The sequence below is a fragment of the Archocentrus centrarchus genome, chromosome 4 (assembly GCF_007364275.1).
Source record: "Archocentrus centrarchus isolate MPI-CPG fArcCen1 chromosome 4, fArcCen1, whole genome shotgun sequence".
NCBI lineage: Eukaryota > Metazoa > Chordata > Actinopteri > Cichliformes > Cichlidae > Archocentrus > Archocentrus centrarchus.
Genome location: NC_044349.1, coordinates 11,250,214 through 11,274,629, shown reverse-complemented (window position 1 = coordinate 11,274,629; position 24,416 = coordinate 11,250,214). Strand labels below are relative to the sequence as shown.

The following is a 24,416-nucleotide window of genomic DNA, read 5'->3' as shown; positions in this document are numbered from 1 at the left end:
ATGCCCCTAAGGGTAGTTGAGAATGACTGAGCTAAAATCCTCTGGGACTTCCAGATACAGACAGACACACTTGTGATACCTAATCAACCGGACATCGTAGTGGTGGATAAACAAAGGAAGAAGGCCATAATGATAGATGTTGCAATACCAAGTGACGGCAACATCAGGAAGAAAGAACACGAGAAGCTAGATAAATACCAAGGGCTCAGAGAAGAGCTAGAAAGGATGTGGAAGGTGAAGGTAACAGTGGTTATCGGATCACTCGGGCCAGTGACCCCCCCAGACTGGGAGAATGGCTCCAGCAGATTCCAGGAACTACATCCGAGATCTCTGTCCAGAAGAGCGCAGTCCTGGGAACAGCTAAGATACTGTGCAGGACCCTCAAGCTCCCAGGCTTCTGGTAGAGGTCCCAAGCTTGGAGGACAAAGACAGCCCACAGGGCAAGCTGGGAGATATATTGTTTAATGTTTTAATTCATGGTTCATTACTGTTTTTGGGTGTTTTTCTTCCCAGTAAAATATAATTTACTGTTTAATTTGTCCACATAACCCCCCACCCCCCTCCCTTCCGTCTTCACCTTCTCATAGAAAATTAACCGGTGCATACACAAACACAAGCACACACCCCTCTCAGGAGGCTGGTCTGTCATCGGCCTTTCCTGTTTGTTGGCTGCAGCTGTAGCCTGTGTTGCCGTGACGTCACACTGATCGATTCTCATCCCAGTGCAGCGGGGAAGCACAGAGACAGAAAAAAGGCAGCTGAGTGAAACAAACTGGCAGAGAGAGGGTAAGGTGGGAGGGAATGGGGAGAGGAGGAGAGAAAGAGAGGGCAGAGTGAAACCACACCGATATTCCAAAGAGGGCGGGACAGAGACGAAGGCACACACAGGCTGTTACTCCAGAATTAGGCACTGTGCAGGACAGTGCAGAGCAAGGATTTTGCGCAGTGGTGTCTATCAACATGGGTTGTCACTTGACTCACACCTTCACATTATTCTTTCTGTGACCAAAAAAATTGATTCACGGCTGGGCAGCTCGGCACACTGCACCGATATAAGGTAGGGTGAAGTGGAGGTGTGTGTGTTTACCGTATTTGTGTAGCGTCTATATTTAAATTGCACATATATGTTTGTTTCCTCTATGGCTGTATTTGGACATATAAACATGTAAATGTGCTTAGACCATGCATACAGTTATTTGTCAAGTCAGAGAGGTTACTGTAGTGTTCTCTTGGGGGATAGTGTCAGGAGATTCAAGCTAGAAGCCATGTGACTGCACAGAGACCTGCAGGGATTGGCTGAGGCCATCTGTGACCTCAGCATACAGCCCCGGTCCCTCCACCCCCCTTCCAAACACACACAACCCTCCCTCTAAGTCACTCCACCTCCCTCTCCCTACCCTGCCTCTTTTATTTATTTATTTTCTTCCTCCAGTTTGCTTTATCCCTACCTCTCAGCATCCTCGGTTGTGTGACGATTTGAGCCGCAGCAGCAATAGCAGTAGCAGCATCCATGGCTTCATCCCGAGCTCTGATCGACAGCTAGCCTTTCTGCTACCCCTCCTCTCTCTTTTGCTCTGTCTCACTCGGTATCTATCTATCTCTCTCTCCCTTCTGAGCTAGTTGACAGGCGACGTCTGGGGGTGTTGGAGGCTCACAGTTAGCCAGGGCGTTAGCCGCAAGCACACAGCTGCTCTGCTGCCCATCAGTTCTACTGTGTCATTAACCGGGAGCTTCTTCTCTTCTCCCCCTCACGGCACCTCCTGCTTACATTTCAGGCTCCTTGGAGATAGAGGAATGCAAATCTGCAACCATGATGGAAGGTAAGATAATGTACTTTTTTTTAAAAAGATGTCATCCCCCTTTTTAAATTTTGTAATTCAGAATAATCCTTCATGTCCTTGTTCTACTGTGCTTCATCTTTTAGAAAGTGTGTATGTGCTGTGTGGGTATTTGAGGTTCAAATGTCATTAGCTGTCCTTCTAGTTTAAGTACATGTATTTTGTTGACTTGCTTGTTATTCTTGGGAAAAGGGCACAGCCACTGAATATCTACAACAGAGGCACAATGGCGAAGCTAATTGAAGCGTGTGTACCTTTTGTGAGTGTGTGTGTGTGTGTGTGTGTGTGTGTGTGTGCATGCATGTGTCTGAGAACCCCCTGCCCCCCTTTTCCCGCTTCCCATTGTAAAGGATTATTTGGATTTATAGTGCAGGAGGGCTTATGTACCCAGCTGGCTCACTTGTATAAATTTTCTTTGTATGGTGTGCTCTGAAACGCATGCATACGTTCACTGCGCTGTATGACTTTGCCGTGTGCTCATTGCTGTTGCTGTTTAACAGCACTTGCATGTGAATATTCCCTGTCTGTATGGGCAAGTGCATGCATACATTTGAACCTAGCGTTGGCTGGACTGAGCCGTCTCTGTGGGATTAAGCATAGGGATGAAAAGGAGAATTCATCATTGTTTTTTATCATGTCCCTTTAATTGATGACATCATTAGGGGCAGTGATGTAGGAATGAATCTCTATAGCTCTGCAGCTGGCATGCAAAACCCACCATCCTTCTGTTTCATATGATTTTTTAAAATTTCCTATCACAAGTTTTGTTAAACATTCTATATTCAGTGGTAATTTGTATGAACAGAACTAAAAAAAAAAAAAAAACTTGAATTATGTAAGATTTAGTTGGCAAAGTCTTGAGCTAGAAATTTGTCAAAAAAAAAATCAGGATAAATATAAAAGGAAAATTAATTATTTCTGGCTGTCTTTTGATGTGATGCTGGATGAAGTTAGTACAAAATGAAATGACCTCGATGACACTGTAACTGCTGATGAGGAAGAATCTTAGCATGTTGTCTGGTTTTATATGTTTCTCCATCAGTATTTAAAAATAAGTGACAGTTATTGATGCCTTTACATGTATTGTACAGTATAGGCAGGTAATCCATACTGAAATTTCAGTGACAAGTTTCTAATAATTTGGACTTTGAGAGATGCTGTGTTACTTCTCAGTTAGTTAGTTCACCTCGCCAGTCTCGTAATTTCTTTTGTATACGTTGGGTTTATGAGCTTGAGATACCATTTCAATGTTTAAAGCTATTGTGCTGAATAAATTGTGATGGCTATTTGACCAAATGGTTGCTCATTTGAACTTAACTGCTCAAAATGTCATGATCAGGCCATTATTTGGACTTAATGTCCATTTTGATATTTATTGATTATTCACCTGCTGTGTGAAGTCAGTGTTCTATAGATTCAAAGCTGTCTCAAACAGTCAGCTGAACTGACTGGTTCAGTACTGGAGCTTTTTGAATGTGTAACGCGTATTGCTGTTGCCACTGTATCATGAATAGGCTTACTGTTGCTTACTGTCTCGTGTCATTATACAATGTACTGCTCAGTAGGTTATGATTTGTATAATGACCATATGGCTACACCCTTACTGTCAGACTTGGCAGTTGTGTTTAAAACTGAGATCTCTAACAATAATATCTAATAAACTCGTGCTGTCTGTACAAATATAAATTCATGACAGACAACACAAATGCTAATAACTGATGACAAGTCACTTTTGTTTTTGAAACAAAAAGGTAAATCTTAGTAACCTTTGTCTTCCTGTAGCAATATAATTTGATGCCATGTTGTGTTTGGTGTTGGTCTGTGATACAGAATCACAGTGACAGAACTGTTCATTTGGACACTAAGAGGCTAGACTGGAATATAATGAGCTTATTTTTTAACTCCTCCGCCCATGTAAGTGTGCTGTCCTGTCATAGATCACACATTTGACGTGGGCCAAGTTATTAGGTAACAGTTAAAAAAACCAAAAAACAAATAACCTCCCCCAGACCATCTACAAACCACTTCCCTTCCATTAGCATGGCTAGCACAGGCTTACCCTGGACTATGTGAGGGAAGGATTACAGTCAGGTGTTAAAATTGGATGCTAATCCTTGTTAGCTCTGCTTTTTAAAGCCCAATGCCATGGCTGGCATGGTTGTCCCTGACTAACACACAGGGTAGAAGGTGCTGAGCAGTTAAGTGTAATTTAGAGTGGGAGGAATGGGCATTTATTAGCTTGCACTTGTTTTAGGTGATGTTATAGAGCAACAACATAATGGGGCAGTGCTTATCTCTGTTATATGGATTGATTGTTTTTAACATCTTGAGAACCCTAGTCTTTCCAACTGTGTAAATATGTCTCTGGAAATAAAAAGCAAGAACTGTACTTTCCTTCCACAACTGTCATTACTTGTACAGTACTAGAAAGTGAAGCTGCAAATGTTAGCAATTTTTTTTTTTTTTTGGTAGCTAATAGCAGCTAAAGTTAGCTGTTCTTGAAGAAGGGAGCTTCTGTCTTACTCTAAAATAAACACACAGTGCTTCCATTCGACTGCTTACTTTTGCTTTAGTTAAAATAGGTTGTCATGCTGTAACTTTTAGATAAAAAGTAAATTTCCTTAGTAACCTTAGTTTGACTGGAGAAACTCAAACATGCACCAAACCATTCTCACTCCTGTTACTGGTGACTTCATAGCATAGTGGTTAACACATTTGCCTAATAAGCGAAAGATTCTCTGTTTGATCTCAGGAGGGTTCCCTTTGGGGTTGTGTCAGGAAGGGCATCTGGTGTTGAAAAAAAAAAAAAATCTGCCAAATCAAACATCCAGAGTTTACCCACTGTGGCGACCCGATTGTGAATAAGGGAGCCACTGAAAGTAGCTTTAGTTCTACTCTATATTACCCAGTTCAGTCTTAACTTCATTTGCAATAAATTTCCTGGTTTTGTTTCCCTACACATAGACTACTCTAGGGTATCCAGGTATACTAGGCAACTCATTTTAGAATTATTCATTTTTATTTTTAATCCTTCCAACTTCATGCTTGGAAGTTCAGTCGCTGCCCTGGCCCTTCCCATCTTGTGCTTCGCTACTTCCAGGCTCTCCTGGCCACTGTTGTGGAAGTTCTTTATCATGACAATCTGTCTTCATGCAGTTAGACGGTTTCTAACTCTACAGTACCATCTTGGACTCCAGCTGGGGACCAAAGTCCCTGTTCTACTCTCGAGAATGGATGCAAGTTAGTGGTTCATGTGGTTATTTCTAAGTAGTAAAAGCATTCAAACTCTACCCCACGATTACATAAGAAAATTGTGTAATTCAAGTAAATACATATTAAGTAATTGTCATATCCTTTTTGTGTATTAGAAATTGTGTTTTTTTTTTTTTTATTTTGTATATCATGTTTTTGGATCTAATTACTGGTACATTATTGCATATATTGCATTTTGCTGCCATAGATGTTTAAGTTTTTTCCAGGTTTAATTTATTTATGTTGGTAGTGTTGCTGTCCAGTGAGAACCATGGTTGCCAAAACAGCTTAGTAGCCCTATTTTCAGATTCCTGACAATGTGTTTTACAGCTAATCTGAGGGAGTTTTTCTTTTAAGAACTAGGAGAATGCTCTTGACCCATAAAAGAATACTTAATCATTATGTTTATCAGAATCATTCAGTGTCACCACATTTGGATTTATATGGTTTCACTGGACGTTAAAGCTGCATCCTCACAGGAAGCGATTTGCAGGAACATGGTAATTAGAAAGTCAATGACATTTGACAACATAAGCAACTGTAGGCAAAAAACAAAATTCTGGCAACTTGAAGTGGGCAGGTCCTGAATATTTGTCCCTTCTGTCCTTATGTGACAGAAGGGACAACGGTATATTAAATGATAGGTCTATATGTCAGTATTGGCATTTTTTAAAAGCTAAAATAAAACAATGACTGGACTAAAGTTGCAAACTATCAATTTAAATGTGTGGGTATTTTCAGATGTATCAAGTGTAATGACACTTATTTTACCGATCACCAATTTCACAGGACCAAAGGCTTTTTGAAACATTCATTCAAAAGCACTTGATTGCAGATTCTTTGAATTTGATGAGCAAATAATAAATTCTCTTATTCTGAAGGTGAAAGTCTGCACTTTAAAACTGTAATCATCGTTTCATTTCAAATGGCTGTCCTGCAGTAATTCCTGGCTTCATGAAGGTTATAATCTTCAGTTTTTGTTGATTAGAGGTGTTGAATCAACTCTTTGATTATTTTCCAAGGTTATAGGGTGCTGTTTCTGGCAATTATATACTGTGCTGCTTTTTGGATCCTTTGTTGATAACATTCTTGCTGGGTCATCAAAGTTAGTCTCATGTGGCTTCAAATATCATCTCTTCAACAGGAAAATATGCAAAGTCATTTGCTTCATTTTAAGTAGCTCCATTGGGAAAACCTTGCAAAATACAAGCTAGCCATGTTACTTAGTTGAACAAGCTACAATTTAATGAATCACGTGTATTATTTATGCAGTTTAGTGTTGCTAACCTTAACAACAGATCTAAAAACAGAGATGAATTTATATGGCAATATTTTGAGGTAAATGTAGATCACGATTTAATTTGAAGAAGTAGTTTATATATTTCTTACTCAAATGTTATAATTCGGGAGGTATACTAGCACACTGACAGTGAGAGGGCAATTATCCCACAGAGAAGGGAAGGAAGAGAAAGATGAGGAGGAGTCCAGTGAGAGCAACAAGATGTGAGAAATATCAGAGATGGAGATGAGGCTGGAGAGATGGATAGCTTTATGATCAATTAATAAAGGCAGTCTAGATTTTGTTTATCTTGATGGTTATATGTATATATGTACACTTAACTTCTACAGCCTTGGAGATAATCTTTAAGTCCACTGTGTATGTGTATGCACGTCTGTGTTTGGTGCTCTGTGATAATTCATCACATGTGTTACACCCCTGAATTTGTGGTAAAGCTACTCATAATCTGTATTTAATTTACAGTAGTAGCAGTGATCGATTTTTATCTATTACTCCATGTTTGGTTAAAATTACCTTTATCTTGAAAATCAATGGGCTGATTACAATTTCTTGTTGCTTCAAACTGGCTGACATTTCCTCGAGCACTACTCTGGAGTCAAAACTTCCTTTATAAATCAGACAACACTGACATTTTTTTTCTTGTTCCCTAGAGCCAAAATGTGTTGTATTTGAGGCACTCTCTCTTGTTTTACCTCTGGCCTAATTGTAAATTGTATACAAAATATCATATTGGTAGAGTCTTGTGAAATTTTCTGATCATGAATGTGTTCAGAATGGAAAAACACTTTTATTTTTAATGACTGTGTGGTATTTCCTGTGGCACCACCGTAAGGAAGAAGTTAATGTAGTCCCAGCACTGATAAGGTTCTAAGATTAGCAAAATCATTATGTCTTCAGTATGTTGTCAGAATGTTTTGTATACTTAGCTACACTAATTGTTTAGTACCCCTAAATACACTAAACTTGTATTGAACAATTTAGTCTGTCACAGGCAGTAGCTGGGCTTCCCAGACATAGTGTTTTTAATCCTTGTTACTAGCATTTGGAATTAGACTGTCACAGGAAGGCCCAGTATTTAGAGCTTGCCTGGCTGAAAGTTAGATAAACCCTTGACTTGAATCCTGTAGAGCAGAGGACAGAGAGGAGATCAAGCCATATGGTGGGTTCCACTTTATTGGTCTGTTCGCCTTTTAGGGTTCTAAGCAGCAAAGTTTGACAAACATTATTATTGTTATTTATTTACTTATTTATTTGCAGTGTGACTTGGGCTTTTGTCTTCTACATTCTGTATTTTAAACCTTTGTGACTAACGAAACTATTATTCCAAATTTTATCTTTAAAGTTGCTTCAGGGAGATCTGATTCTGCTATGCAAACTCACTTAAATGGAATTGATACAAATTAGCCGGTTACAATGCCATTTTCTGCATTTTTGGGGGGGATGGGGTGGGGGCCTCTGTTTTCTTCAACCTCCAATAACAAATTGCCAACTGCTCTAAAACTAGGCCAGCACAGTATACAACACAATACAGCGCAATGACAATATGACTTGTGATTTAAAAAAATAAATAAATTCCCCATTCGACCTGTGGGCGGTCTTTATCCTTTCAACTCAGGTCCTCTACCACAGGCCTGGGAACTTGAGGGTCTTGGACATTACCTTAGCTGTTCCTTGGACTGTGCTCTTCTGGACAGAGATTTTGGATGTCCTTCCTGGAATCTGCTTGAGCCACTCTCCCAGTTTGGAAGCCCCTGCCCCGAGTGGCCTCCTTCCTTATGCTTAAGGTACAGTCTCAGTGTGCTGGCCAAAGGAGGAGATAGAAGGCACTGACATCAAGCTAAGAAAGCTCCTTGTTATGTATCCCAGTCAGGGCATGCATATAGTAAGGGTCCCCAGGCTACCCAAGCCCCTACCTCCGAACATGAGCGTATATAGCCAGAATATTTACTCATCCATTCAAATCATTGAATTCAGGTGTTCCAGTCACTTCCATGGCCACAGGTGTATGACACCAAGCAGCTAGACATGCAGACTGCTTCTGCAAACATTTGTGAAAGAATGGGTCGCTCTCAGGAGCTCAGTGAATTCCAGCATGGTACTGTGATAGGATGCCACCTGTGTAACAAGTCCAATCGTGAAATTTCCTTTCTACTAAATATTCCACAGTCAACTGTTAGTGGTATTATAACAAAGTGGAAGCAATTGGAAACGACAGCAACTCTACCACAAAGTGGTAGGCCACATAAAATCATATAGTGAGGTCAGTGGATGCTGAGGCACATAATGTGCAGAGGTCATTAACTTTCTGCAGAGGCAATCACTACAGACCTCCGAACTTCATGTGGCCTTCAGATTAACTCAAGGACAGTGTACAGAGAGCTTCATGGAATGGGTTTCCATGGCTGAGCAGCTGCATTCAAGCCTTACATAAGCAAGTGCAATGCATAGCGTTGGAAAAGCACGCCGCCACTAGATTCTAGAGCAGTGGAGATATGTTCTCTGGAGTGCCGAATTACACTTCGTTACAATCTCGTGGACGAGTCTGGGTTTGGCAGCCACCAGGAGAACGGTATTTGTCTGACCGCATTGTGCCAAGTGTAAAGTTTTGTGGAGGGGAGATTATGGTGTGTGGTGGTTCTTTAGGAGTTGGGCTCAGCCCCTTAGTTTCAGTGAAAGGAATTCTTAATGCTTCAGCATACCAAGACATTTTGGACAATTTCATTCTCCCAACTTTTTGGGAAAAGTTTGGGGATGGCCCTTTCATGTTCCAACATGACTGCACACCAGTGTTCAAAGCAAGGACCATAAAGACACGGGATGGGATGAATTAGAGCAGAGACTGCGACACAGACCTTATCGTCCAGCATCAGTGGCTGATCTGTATCTGGAAGAATGGTTGAAAATTCCCACAAACACACTCCAAAATATTGTGGAAAGCCTTCCCAGAAGAGTTGAAGCTGTTGTAGCTGCAAAGGATGGGCCGATATCACATTAAACCCTGTGGATTAAGAATGGGATGCCACTCAAGTTTGTATGTTTGTGAAGACAGACGACCAAGAGCGCATTACTGATGCAGTTCATGATTTTTTTTTCCTAAATATTATTTTCTGGAGGGCTTAGGTGAAAGGGTGAAGGTTTTTATCTTCCCACACTCAGAACTTTGCTCACAGCCTGCCTGGACCAAATTATGATATGTTATATTTGTATTGTTAGTAGGCCTTATCCTGTACAGTCATCATTGTTAAAATCATATATACATTAGTTAATACAGCAACAGTAATGTTTACTGCAGCGAGATCACATTGCATACACAATAATTTTACTGGAAAAAGTTGAAACTGTCAAAAAATGAAATAATATCCCTGATATAAAAATACTGAGTGAAGCTTATTACAAATGAAGAACACATCAGTGACAGTCAGCCATCTCTGCTCGCTTTCTGCTGATGTGGATTCCCTGCCTGTAGGTAACGCTGTTAGAGAGAGGGGAGCAGCTGTCAGCCTGTAGCCAAATTTACACAGATCTTCCAGATTTGAAAATATGTGGCAAATTAGTTAACAATTCCATATAGTAGTTTCTTGCTGAACATGCTAAATCTTTTAATGCCAGGGAAAACCAAAACATCATTTGTGCCACCCCCCCTTTTTTTTTTGTTTTGTTTTGTTTTAGTTTTTCTTCCAAAAGATTTTTCTTATTCTTTTTTACAGTGTGTTCATACTGCATGTTACAAATATCACTACCATTTATGAGATAGCACTACTAATAATAGGCCCAATGGCACATAGTGTTACCAGGAAAAGCAAAAACTGTTTACTGTATATTATTTAATTGTCTGGATTCTCAGGGCATAAATTCTGCAGTGACACAGGAAGCTAACATCAATTGCATACCTGCTACTTTTTGCCAAAAGAATAAGCAGCAACTATATCAATGACAGGGTGATTTTGAGCAAGGCCAAATAGGGAGCATGTCTCCAAGTCAATTCTGCTCAATTTCATTGATCCAGAAATATCCCCATGAATCATGTCTGCTTGGATAATGAAATGGAAAGGAGCACGCAAGTTCCAAAATTTAATTAAATTTTTGAAGAAATAGGTTCTTGCTGTTTCTGTGGGTTTACATGGGTGCATAAAGGACAATGACCAGTGGTGCATCACTTCTCTGTCGTGGTGAAAGCAGTAGCTGTATGTTTGCTCTAGAAGACTTTTGTGCTACACTGATTTCTGACCCAGATGAGTAATCGGACATCATGTCGTTTGCCCAAACACACAACTCATGCATTGGTAGCCTAGAAAGTTTTATGATGGTATGGAACAAGGCAACATACCGTTTGTGAATATTCAATGCAGAATTGTTTCTTCCTCCTTTTCCTCACAGCCATTGCCAAATAGTGCATAAAGCTGCATACACAGTTGCATGTAGGTAATTTCAAGAGGAAAAATACACTGTCATCCATGTTTTGTAGGTGGGTGAGGCACAGAAATCTTCTCCAAGGCTCTTGACAAGTTGTTGCAGCCCCCTTTTAGTACTGAATGATATTTTGTATATTTAAGTCCGCAGAGATATAAAGTCAGAGATAGAAACGGAGACCATGGTGGGTCTGTTGGTAAGTCCTAACCATGTTTCTCTGCTTGAGTGCGCAGTGAAGAAGGTTTGAAAGATATGGAGGTGATAGACTTGTCACTTCTCCAGCATACATACTGACGTCAGAATTAGTCTGAGTCACCGGCTTTTCCTAATAACAAAAGTGTGTGCATGGATGCAGCACAGCATTAGATAATGCTGATATGAAAAACAAATGCACGTATATGTGTGGCCTGGTCATCACAATGTTTGTTTGTGTGTCTTCCTCAAAGTGTGGCAGACACAGAGGTAGGCTCATTGTTGAATGTGTCACAGTAGAATGGGTCCATTGTGGGCATGCTTTACAACAAGTCTGACAGAGACCCAAATAAACTTTCCCACAATAAAGACACACAGAGTCAGAGATACAGGAGTGAAGTGACAGCAGTCAGAATTAATTTGCTTGTTCTTCACACTTTTCATAACACCATATTCAGTCATAGGCAAAACACCCTGACGTGAGCCTGTCCAAATTCTTTTTTTTTTTCCTGTGCCGACACACCCACTCACACGCGCACACTTAGATAAGCTTATGTAATGATACCCAAGATTCAGAGCCAGGTAAACAGACATGTTTGTGTAATCCAATGGCAGCTGGGGGAAGATGAGGTTCTCATACAGTGTAATGAAGCAGTTTCCGTGAATGAACTGTTTAATTTGGCTTGAAAAATGTCTTTTTCAGAAAGACTGTTGAGACTACTTAAGCTGTTTGTGCATTTGGCAATTCTTTATAGTGTGTTAGGTAGCTCAAAATGAAAAGCAAAGCATGTATTTTAGTTGGTAATTTTCCAATAATATTAATATTTAATATTTTCCAGCTATAATTACATCTTCTGTCCCAGTCAGTGTTGTAGTGATTCTTTTAAGATGCCACACACTGCACATTTATAAACTAACAGGGAGTATCACAGACTGTTAACCAGTTGAGGGATGCTGGTTTCAGCCTGACAGGACCCACGCAGGGATTAGAGGAGCCTGCTGTCAAAGCAGTAGGTGATTTGCTGTCAAAGATGTATGGTCTAATTTAATCAGGGGCTCTAGTTTAATCACAAGAACAGCCTGGTCTTGTGGCTGCTGCTGTAAAACTAATGCTATTGCTGTGATGATACAAATGGTGTGTTTGTGTTGTGGTTTTAAATTTAGGTAAAAGCCAGCTGAACGTAGTTCACGGCCCCTGTGATTGTCTCAGTAACATCACAGCAGTCAATGGAAGGCTGTGCTCATTGTTAATGTGATCTTTTATCTCTATTGATGCTCAAGAATCATTTGTGTTTTATCCACTTATTAAGTCCCTCTTAAAATTTTTTATTAGTTACCTACAAATGATGAATGCTAAAATGCTAAAGTTATGAATAACTCAAACCCGGATTCAGATTAGAAGTCTTGTGGGGTGTTAAGCCAGAAATATTACAGTTTTTAGGATTAGCTGGTGAGCTAATTTTCACCTTTACTTGAATTAAGTTAGCACAACAAAGAGAACATGTAGTTACAAACTGGAGTTATGATTAGCAGCAGAAGGCTGATTTATTGGTTGACTTGATATTAATTGCTCTGACATATAAAAATAACAACTGAAATATACACATGGGCTTCTTACATCTAAACAACTTAAACCAGTGTACAACTTCATGTACATTATGATTCACAGCTACGAGGTTAAGGAGGGCAAAAAAAAAGTTTGCCCTGAGAATGTATTTAGCATGTCCTCCTCTTGACCTGAACACAAATGATAACGAGGTCTTTCTGTTTGTGATCTAATGGACAATAAATGGGGGGAAATGTCATTTTTCTATTAGTGTATTTCATGCAGACCAAAATAGTGCAGCTCATGGAGCAACCCCAAGTAAGAGACATTAACACGGAGACACACAGAAAGAAGCTGGCATAAGCTAGGAATAAAAAAAAAAAAATGAGGGAGTGAATAATCTGCTATGCAGCCATTTCAAGGAAGGAATCAGTGAGCCAAATGAGTGCTGTAGATAGAAGAGATGACAATAGGAGTTAAAATGTCCAAATAGGATAGTATGAGAGTGAAAGAGATGGATGGAGAGCAGCAATGCACATCAGCGCCCCAGAGGAAGAGGCAATAAGTAGATACAGAGGGTAGTATGACATCACAACAGGCCTTTTTTTTTTTTCTCCTTTCTTTCTTTCTTTTTTAAGTTAAGTTGCTGCTTTTTCTTTGTGTGGCATTTGTTGCATTTCTGGAATTTGACCAGGTTATATGATAAGGATGGTTGAGAGGCAAAAAGAGGAGTGGATGCTTTGAATACAACCACTTCATTCAATTTTTTTTGGTCACTAGATCTCTTATCTGTCTTTATCTGATTTTTCCACTTTGGTACAAAATGGCAGCTTCAGGCATATAACTGGCTGAACAAAAACACATGGTTGCAGGAAAACCCTCTAGGAAGTTGGATTTATTTTGCCATATAATATTAATGTGTTTCTTTGTATAATGTATTCATCTCCCAGGCTGACTCTTAGTGCTTGGCCCAATCTCCCTTTACTCTGCTTAATTAATAAATCAGCATGACATAATAGTGCAGTTAAATCGATTGCATTTGCGTGTTCTTTGTTTGTGATTACCCACTTACCCTGAGCATCTGTTATCTACTTCAGTTAGTGATTTCCTAGGTTTCCAAGAATGCCTTTCATCAGCTCCTAGAAATACACTCTGAACTTGTCCCACACTGTGTAGGAATGTCGTAAGGAAGGAAATATTTCAAGATGGACTCATATCTTTGTACATTCAATTATCTATGTTATTAATAAGAAAATATAGCTGCAAAGAACAATTAGACCATGAAGTTTATTGTTTTTATCCTCGGGTTTTCAGCAATGAGTTGAGTAAAAGTGGTTTTGTTTGTATCCGTGACAAATCCCTCCCTTTGCCATATGTGTTGATATTTCTGGGTCCAGCGTTTCACGTGTATTTCTACTGTACGGCTACGAGCAAGACCAGTGTAAACAGATGTCATTTTCAATCAGCAGAGGCTTGCGCTAGCACAGTGATGCCGAGACCCAGCTACAGGAAGAGATTAGCTTGATACTGGCTTTGTTGAGAATTGTAGTGATGAGGGAAGGGTTGAAGGGTTTGGGGTTTGGAGAGAGACGGGGATTGAAAATAATAGAAATGTGTAGCAGTGTCTCACCAGCTGTGTGTGGCATGTTTGACTTGTGTACTGTGAGTATGAGCCAATACATATTTCTGCTGCATTTGTAGTATATTAGGCTATAGGCCTGATTTATATCCAGGCTTATACTAAAGAAAGTAGTTAGTCTTCCTGTCGTAAGTTTCCAAGCAATCCCATCTTTTCTGATTTAATTGCCATTCAACATCTTGAAGTCCAGTAAAAAACCTTTACAAGTATGTTGTAAACTACCCGAGGTAAAACACACAAAGATTTCAGGCCATCAACAATTTAATCGAGATTTTCAGGAGTAAAACATTTCTGTTAACTTTCCTGCAGCAAGGGAAGTAAATTAAGCCTGACAGTTCGCAGCTCAAGCAATTTCTACAAGTGATCCAAACCTACAGGTGACCCAAACTTACAAACTCTGTCTTTACAAATGCAAAGCAGCAAAAAGTTATTTTACTGCAGCCTGTGAAGCATTAGGACAATACTTGCTGTTAATTGCTATCAGAATAGTTGCTCAGGGTTTCATCCTACACTGAGATAATGGTTCATAATACAGTTGTCCCTCGCTACATTGCAGTTCATTTATTGTGGCTTCACTGTATTGCGGGTTTTTTTTTTTTTTTTTAAATATCTAATTCTGTATTGTGGAGCTTTCACTATATTGCGGGATTTTGCGGTATATAGGCATTTATATAACTCCCCATAACTATGTTTCTCACTCGGACAAAGAGATAAGTTAGACCTATGCCTTTAGTGGTGTTATGGTGGGGGTCTCTGGAACGTAACCCCTACGACAGGTGAGGGATCACTGTATTAGAAGAAAAGGCCTGGAAAATAAGCTTAAAATGATGGAAAAGCACAGTCAGCAAGCTTAAGTATCAGTGAACTGTGGGAATTTTACAACATTGGAACACACTTGCCAAAAATATGTAAGTTTCATTGTACAAAGACACGTGTTCACCTGGTGAGTCAAAAATTGTATTAAATTGAGGATTGCCAACTCCATGGTTCTTTATTTCTATTTATATAAATTTGAGTAACATCTATCATTCACTAAAACCTGTAATTAGTATTGCACATTAATCCTTCAGCCAAACTGGACATACACTATGATTTACTATGATTTATGATTTATAACTGTCAGTGAATCTGCTTTGAATCAAAGCAATAAATGAAAACTGGTCCCACCAAAGACTCAGAGACCTTAAAGGTTGGGCTAAGCCACACCTGACAAAGGTATTTGAACTCGGTATCGACAAAGTGGACTTCTCTCTCTTTAGCTGATGTATTACAAATATTATGATCGGTTCAAATGGAATAACAGGGTAGCACAGAAAACAGCTTCCAAAACACAGATTAAAAAAACAGTGGTTTTTATCTAAGGTAGTAAAAGTGATGTCACCTAGAATAGCAGTTTGAATTATTCATCAATCCCAGTAATCCCACGGTGCTGGTGAACTTCCAGCAGAAACAAAGCAACCTTTGCATCCATCTTTGTCTTTTAACTCTGAGGCCTCAGTAATGTCAACACAGCTCTTTGCCTGTGCTGATCACAGCCCTTTTCTCTGACCTGGCTGTTTATTAGCCATCTCCTTGTTGTCAGTGTTGTGGTTGTTCAATGTTGTGGTGTTCAGAAGATTAGCATATCCCAGATTTCGTGTTCATTTCCTCCCCCCACCCCCCCTTTCAGTGCAGCAGAGGTATGTGTGGCTGTCTGAGCCACTTTTGTATTATTTACAGAAACAGGGCTGTGTACAAACAGGAGGAGAACGGAGGGCTGATAATACAGAGGTACAGAACCTCTCACATTCATACCTGCTGGTTTAGAGTCACCAATTGACTTAACTTTAGACTGGAGCACCTGGAGCAAACTCAGTCAGTCACAGAAAGGCCCTAGTTGGCCAGGATGTCTGAACACAGAGCCGTCTTTCTGCCTGTTCATAGTTTATGCTATTAATAAGATAAAGGAGTAGCAAGAGTTAAAGCAGTAATTGAATGTAGGCTGTGAGTTGGAATGTCATTTGACGAATAGCTTAAAGATGACTAGTCTGTTTTAGCTTCATAACTAAAGCTAAATTTCGATTAAACACAGTTGACAGTCTGCACACAGTTGATTTCTGCTGAACCGGAGGCTACTGTAGCTTTACAGGAAATTATGCAAAATTTGGATTTGTTCTTACTGTATGTACAAATTAACTCTCGACATTTTCTCAATCCCAGCAAGCGTACACCAAGTGTATAGTGATGGTTTAATTTTTATCAATTGAAAAAGTATTTACAATATTACTACAAAAATAACATTTTACTTTTTGTGAAATGACTAACAATAAACTGGACTTCATTAAAAACACAGAAGCCCTCTATGAGAAGCTCCACAGCCATCTCTTTTTTTTTCAGAGACAACTGTGGTCATTTAATATCTGTTGGATGGTGCTCAGGAGTTTTCTGAGTCTGCGGTGGCCAGTGACATGCTGTATGCTGCGGTGTGCCGAGGGAGCATGCTGAGGATAGCAGACACCAACAGACTCAAAAACTGAACCGCAAGGCCGGCAACGCTGTGGGTGTGGAGCATGACTCTGATGTCAGTGGTAGAAAGGAGGATGCTGTCCAGGATACAGACAATATTGGACAATCATTCAAACATCCTCTCCATGATGTGCTGGAGAGTAACAGGAGCATGTTCAATAAATGACTAATTCCACCACGATACACCACAGGAAATTATTCTACCTGTGGGCATCAAACTTATGTTTTATTTACCTTTTATATAGAGAGTTTACATTTGTCTATCTTCATATTTTCTTTCATATTTATATTTTGAGCGTCTGTGAAAAAGCAATTTCTCCCCTCGAGATCAATAAAGTATTGTGATCTTGTTAATTTGGCCATATCATTTATAGCTCATACAGTAATTGCATGGCGTGTAGACTATAAAGGCTTACATGTTCCAACAACATTTTTTCTCATACTTTAGACTGCAGCACGACCTCTTTTCACCCTCCCATCTCTTGAAGTACCCCTTCCTGAAAAGGCCCAACTATTCTAATGGGTCAAGTGGCACTAATAGCAAGGCATTAGTTATCATAGATAGATAGATAGATAGATAGATAGATAGATAGATACTTTATTGATCCCGAAGGAAATTAGGGTAGCTAACAAAAAGGTTTAGCATTGACCTCATTACCATTCTCTTGGTTCTGCTCAAGTTACAGCAGAGCCATTGTCTTTAACTTATGTGTCTGGTCATTGATACCAGGTTTTTCAGTTGAAAAATATTTGATCACAGAGGGCTGTAGCAAAACAAACAGATGTCATTTTTAGCAACTTTAGTTGCACACGATGCTAGCACAAACCATAAGGCAATGTTCCTATTGTTTTTGACGGTAAGCAGTATGCCTTGGTGTCAAAAATAAAGGTAATTCACTGAGTCTTCATTTTCTCAGGTGCTGGCAGTGCATGAAGACTCTTATGTTTTACACTTAGCTGAGACATTTTAAACAGAGCATTAGCAGCTAGCACAAGGAAATAATCACTGTAAAGCAGAATGCTGCATCTAGATATAGCTGAGACATTAGCTCATTCTGTGTTTGAGGGCATGTCATACTAGCCAATAAGGCAGCAGTACATCTTATGTGTTACATGGTGATGTAGACAAGTAATGGAAGAAAAACTTATGCAAGTTTGTAAACCTTTTACATGTACAAAAAGGGTAAACCCCCCAAAGCATGAAAGTGGCACTTAAAAAAAAAATGTACAAAACCACTGACCATGAGAATACTTTGACCATAAACTCTAACAGCCATACACACACGTCTTAGTCAGCTTTATGTGTCCAGATTAATATGAACTGGGGCATCAGTTCTCATTGCTCACTTGTGTAAATGACACGCTTTTGTTTGCATAAGTGAATGGTCCTAAGGTGTGCGTATTTGTGTTTGTGAGTTAGAGATGATAAATCATGCTGATGAGACAGTCCATCTGCCAGTCATAGCCCAGAAACTCAGATGGATGACTCATAGCAGATAGGATTTCATTAGCAGACATCAGGCCAGTCCACAAAATAGAAGAGTCATTGATTTTCACCGTATCAGCAGGGAGAAGGACAGAAGGGGATAAAAAGAGGAGAAAAGGAGACTTGGGGTTAGAGAACTGCAGCTGAGAGAAAACGGCACATCAGTGAAGCTGAACCACACAAAGCACCTGTCATCCTCAGTCCCAGTGTAAGACACTGCTGAACAGGACTGGAAGAAGGGTTGGTTGTGTCTGTAATGAAAGATGGGCACAATGGACTTCAGTCTGGGTCATTTTTATACAAATATCATTCCAACTCATCAGTGGAGGAAGGAAAGGGAGATTTATTTCCTGGATTTATTTTTGCTGAGAACAGTGTTCTTATGGAGAGTGCACTTTGTAAGTCCAACTATACTCTTGTTTAATAGAAATTTATTTGACCTACAGTGTTTTGGTGTGAGAGAGCAATAGTTGTTTTCACAGCTTCCTCCCTCATAGCAGAGGCAGCGTAGTGCGATCGGGGGCTTTGTGTGGCATAGATTTTGCCTTCTTGGTTTTTTGTTCTTGAGTGTGACGCATCGATTTTCCCCTGAAAGTTCAGGTTTTATTTAATTTTATCAGACCCCTCATTTGATTTTGTTTTATAAAAGGCAAATTGGATATTTTACAAACTGATAAAGGGGAGAAACGAGACAATAGATACGAGACAAGAAAAGACTACACTGTGCATCCATTTAAGCAGTGCTAACATAAAAAAATCTCTCTGGTTTGTGTAGATAACAAGAAAAGAGGGAAGAGTAAATAGGCCAAAGTCAGCTGGATTTAAAATTATGAGCCGTCCTTTTCATTATATCAAACTAGTGACTCCTGCAGATACAGTTCTTTAACAACTTCATTGTTGAAGGACAATTCATATGCAACAAATGGCTAGGACAATCCACTCTGTCATGAATCCAATTGGACCAAATTACAAGGTAGGAAAAGGAAGCTACTTCGTCACTATTTCCTTGTGTTAACCTCCATAATTTCAGACAGCTAAGCAGTGACAGGAATGCTTTTCAAGTCCTGTTTTTCCCATGAACTGAGATTGGACTCTCTAAGTTTTTAAATTTGAGCAGGATGTGTTGCCTTTAAAAGTACTTTGTTAAAGATCCTGTGTTTGCATTAATGAAACACTTTCTCAAACACCAAGACCAAGGGATTCCTCCCAGAATCACAAGGTTTTGTTTGTCATTTCTCTTCTTCTGCAGGTCATAAGCCTTTGAGCAAATAGTTTCATTTGGTACTATTTGGGGACTGAAGCAGAAATGGGTTCTTAGACTAACATCAGCATCCATTTAGCTCCTTCTGTTTGGTACCAAAATTTATAATTCCCAAAGTCCCAGGTGAAAAAACAAAACAAAACCTTGTCCTATTAATTTAATGTACAGTGTACCTTTTTTTTTTTTAACGTTTTCCTAAACGTTAACATTACTTTACTAAATTATGGTTGCAACACTGTTGGTAAATGGGATGTACTCTGTGTATTCTGACCAATATACAGTACTTCCAGTGTAACAGTGGATTGGTCCATTGCACGTTTCTTTCTAAATGTAATTGTGCAATGTGTTAATTTAGTCAAGTTCTCTCAGTACCCCTAGGCAAGCCATCTCATAATCATATCTGAGATTGCCTTCCTCAATAAAATATTTAGTCTTTGTGCCTTCAAATTTTAGGTCAATGAAATGAAATGAACTCTTTCAAAATATCCGCATTAAAAATGATGTTTCGTATTCTTTTTAATCACAGTGTGAACCCGAGAAGGAGCAGGATGCAAGGTGTAATCCGTCTCCGACAAGCACTATTTAAACTTTCTTAAGTGCATATCAATGAGGTAAAGTGGTACACATCTGTGGATGGTCCGTCTATACATTGAGCAGTTTGAATGCATTTGATGTTGAGACACTCTTTCTATCTCAATTACTTAAGCGCTACAGCTATCGCAGGATTCTCCTGAAATGGCCCCTTTTGTTGGTTTAGAAGTAGCAGCTAGTTACATAACATGAACTCACTAGTAGCACTGCCTTTTTTTTTTTTTTTTTTTTGAAAACCTATTTACAGCCTGCACAACATGTTTGCTCGATGTTAGCTACACATATTGACAAACAAAAATACAAAATTTGAGACATAACACAGATAAGATCTCAATTCTTAAGCATTATGAAAACAAATTAGATTTGTTCAGATATCTTTGAGCTTTCTGCTTGTTTTCTTGAACCTGCTATCATTATTATTTTAGGTATTTATAAGGTAGGTGAAGTCTGTGCAGTCTGAATCAACTTGTGGGTTATATAAGCTTTTCCATAACAGCGGGTTGCTGGGCGTTAGTGACACTGGAATTGATGGTGTGTTCCCTCAAAGTGTTTCCAGATCTTGTGGTTCATCCTTGTTTCTCCCCTCTTTTTTTTTTTTCCCTTTGCTCCTTATATTCCTCTGTCTTCCTCCGCTCTTCTTTTTCATGATTTTAATTTGAGGACTGTCACTGTGAAAACATGTTGTCAGAGGTTTTCAATCATTTCTTGTCTTAATGAAACATAGACAGTCAAATTCTTTTGCCAACCAAAATTTGGCCAAACCTGTAATCTGGGTGTGAATAAGGGAGGGGTGGAAGCAGCGGTTTGCCTTAACCAGAATGAACTGAGATTAGTGGAGGAACTGTTGGAATGGAAAAAGACAGATGTAATCCACAGGAATTTGGGCCAGCTTTTTAGGATCGTGTCACTTTAAGACGGACAAGAAATAAAAGACAACATAGTTTGTTCCTCCATTTTAATGTGAACTGCCTTATTCTTCCTTCTCTCTTTCCCTCCCCCTTTTTGTCCTCATTTTCATAATTGTGAATCAACAAACAAAGCAATTTCTGGTTCTTCCCTATGGGCACATAGAAGGAGGACGTGACCAGGTTGCAGCTGAGCTGCTGATACATATCGACGTTTTATCAAGCCTGATCTGGGCAAGACCACACACATGAAACCTGGCAGTGAGCTGTGTGCGCAGTGCTGCTTACCGTTTGTGTGGGAACTTCAGATTGTGCGCAGACACATAACCTGACTGAGGATCTGCTCTGCATCTCTCTACCTGACTCTTTCTCCATCACTGACAGATCACATGTTTGCACACTCTCGTGTCTTTCTCACCAGCAGTCAGTCCAGATACGTAGCCTCGTGATACAGCCGACATTACAAGACAAAGACATAAAATTGCCTACTGAGCAAAAAGCAGTGCCCAGTGGAGAAAAGTGGCATAATAGATGGAAGTTACTACAATATATTCTGACTGGGTCAGTAGTGTAAGATCCAAACAGTGCTTAATCCTGCGTTTTCCATAATGAAACCTAACCTCTTTCGTTAAATTCTCTCAATGAAAACAAAAAGCAGGCTTTTTATTTTAAATTTGTAGGTTCCAAGATTGAATAAAACCCCTGATGACACTGTAATTGTCGACAGAGTTCATTTCTCTGTCAGCATCTACAAAACTGCAAATTAGATTATATACGCTTCTTTCACAGGTGAAGTAGTACTTGAATACCTTGTTTGTTTTACTGTTAAACTGCTCTTTGTGAAGTTACGTGAGTTTCATTCAGCCTTACATAGTGGCCAATATAATACATGCAGTTGTAGGTGCATCTGTCTGTTAGGCATGTGACCAAAGAGAGATTTTTCAGGGTTGTGTGTGTGTTTTTTTTTTTAAATAACATCTTTGCCATCTTCATTATTTGGAAGCTCCCTTTTTGGGTCACCGCAGCAGATCCCTCTTGTTCTGTCACTCCAACCATCTGCATATCCCCTTTCCCTACATTGATTTGGCATAGATTTGGGGCTGGAGGCCCTTCCTGACGCAACCCTTGACATTTATTTGGTCTGACACTTTTAAATTAACTTATCTTTTTCATTTTTACATGATTTAATAACCATTAATACACATTGTTCAGCTTCAGTTTTTACAAGCTTCTAAGGAATGGCATCACAGCTCTTTATGTAATAGTTAACTTGCTCTGGAAAATGAAGGAAAAAGGCAATAATTCCCAGGATTATATCTCCTAACAAACACTTATGCACACCTTTACTTTATGGCATCTAAATGTAAAACTGTGCTAAGGATCATAAAGGAATAGTTCACTGGGTGTAACTGAAAGTGGAAGAGGACTTTCTGTAGCGTAACATGCTGTTTCACTGTCATTAAATATGTGCTTGATTTTAGTAGCTCAAGTTTGGCAGTAAAGGGGCAGTTTTACCATCAATGCAATTGGTGGGCAAATAAAACTAATGTTCCAAGATCCTTATTTTGGCATGGATGGTTTTCTTGGACTGTAGCTGTGCTGATAGACAGTATATGTGTTTTTAAAAAACTGCACATCAACACCTCTGTTTTTCCTTCTGCCTAAACACAGTTTCTTTTGGTACTGTAGTTCCTCTACATTCATTCATCCATCTTCTTCCACTAGTTCCTCTACAGTGTGGGAAAATATCATGAATGTTTTGATGCCAAACAGAATGACCCTACAACAAATACCTTGTAGGATTTACCAAGAATTGGCTTCACAGAGGAAATAATTGTAATGTAGCAATGTCAGATTGTACTACACGGTGCAGAGGCCTTTGTATGTGCACAAAGATGTATTCTGCATATTACTCAAGTTCTGCAGTATATGTGATGCACTGTTTAAGCTTTAAAACACCACAACATAACAGAACAAATGCAGACCTTCTTCAGATTTTATAAATATTATACCAACAAGCAACCCAGTGAACCCATGAAAGTGAGCACATAGCTCACACGTTGCATTTGAACTTCTGTATACATTTTGTCCCTTTCCAGTCTTGCTCTCTTGAACTTCTAAACAAATACTGACTCAACTATTTAAAATGATCAAACTTTCTCATGTTCGTTTGTTTTTACTTTTTCCCCCATAAACAGAGTAACAAGGCCTGTGTGTGTGTGTGTGTCTGTGTGTCTGTGTGTGTCCTCTTATACCAGTAGGCCTTTTATTCCCCATGAGTGACTTTTGTAATGTAAGATGTAAAAGTAACAACAAAAAACACAACAAAAAAACCAATATGAGCTTATGTGAACACGTGCAATGTTTATTCTCAGTTTGTTTATTCTTAATCATTAATGGCCAGTCTATTAAATTGTAAACCTGACTCATGGTTGACTCAAATGTGGGCCTGTTTTTTGCTTCATGTAGGTAACGTGCATGCGTGTATGTAAAATGTTTTCTCACCACAGATTCACCATCCTTTCTCCTCCTTCTGCTCTGTCCTTCTCCTCAGTACAGCAGAGTTCAAACTCTGTGCAAACACAGATCTCGTGGTTTTGAGAAGAAAAAAAAATAACATCCTCATCAGTGAATCACACTTCATTGTACACCCACACTGTCTTGTGCCTCATGGCTCAGATACTTTGAATCACTGTTTGATATTAAAATGAAGACAAGAAAAATCTCTGGATAGTTAAGCCCAGAGTGCACTTTATGTATTTATCACATTTTCTATTCCACAATCTTAGAACATATTCTGTGAATCAAGTCAGCTCTTAGTAAGAGAGACGTAAGGTTAAACAATGCACTATATCTGTTTAAAAAAATAAAATAACTATGCATGAAAAATTTGAACTAGAGAAGCAGCAAAAAAGCCTTTTTTTTTCTTTGCTTTACCTGCTGCTTCTTTTTTTATCTTCATGTGACCAAGATGTTCCCACTTACAGAACAGTATGAAATGACTTATCTATCTATCCATTTTCTACCGCTTATCCAATTTAGGGTTTTTCCATTTACCCTGCTGCCGCGGGGTGAGAGGCAGGGTACACCCTGGACAGATCGCCAGCCTGTTGCAGGAGACAGACAACCATTCACACCTAATCACCAATTAACTGGACTCTTTTGCTTGTGCTGCTAGTTTTGTCAAAAAAAATAGCTTTCCTTATGGAATTTCAACTTTGCTTAGGAGTTACTGTTTCATCGCTTTAATCTCTAGCCACAAGTGAGTATCTATACTCACTTTAAGTTGAATTTAAGTTGAATCTGATGTGCCCTTGAATGTCAGCAAGCATTAGGAAAACTTTCTGAGTGCACATGTAGCTGGTCCACCTTCCTGATAAGCATAATTAATTCTAGTAACCTCAGTTCTTGTGTAACAATAAAAATGTGTGGTCTGCCAGTAGGAAAGGCTGTTTCATTTTATTGTATAAAATTTTTTGTTCATTTTTTTT

At 39.2% G+C, this 24,416-nt stretch overlaps 1 protein-coding gene across 6 annotated transcripts in view; it reads left to right on the top strand.

The window, feature by feature from the left end:
- Nucleotides 1-1,367: 1,367 nt before the first annotated feature.
- The window catches only part of sgip1a (SH3GL interacting endocytic adaptor 1a), a 63,166-nt gene continuing 40,117 nt past the window's right edge, over nt 1,368-24,416 (top strand). For all 6 annotated transcript variants that reach the window (XM_030726879.1, XM_030726880.1, XM_030726883.1 and 3 more), the window contains exon 1: nt 1,368-1,820. In XM_030726879.1, coding sequence (XP_030582739.1) covers nt 1,811-1,820 — 10 coding nt within the window. In that variant the 5' untranslated portion in view covers nt 1,368-1,810. The remainder of the gene's footprint in view (nt 1,821-24,416) is intronic.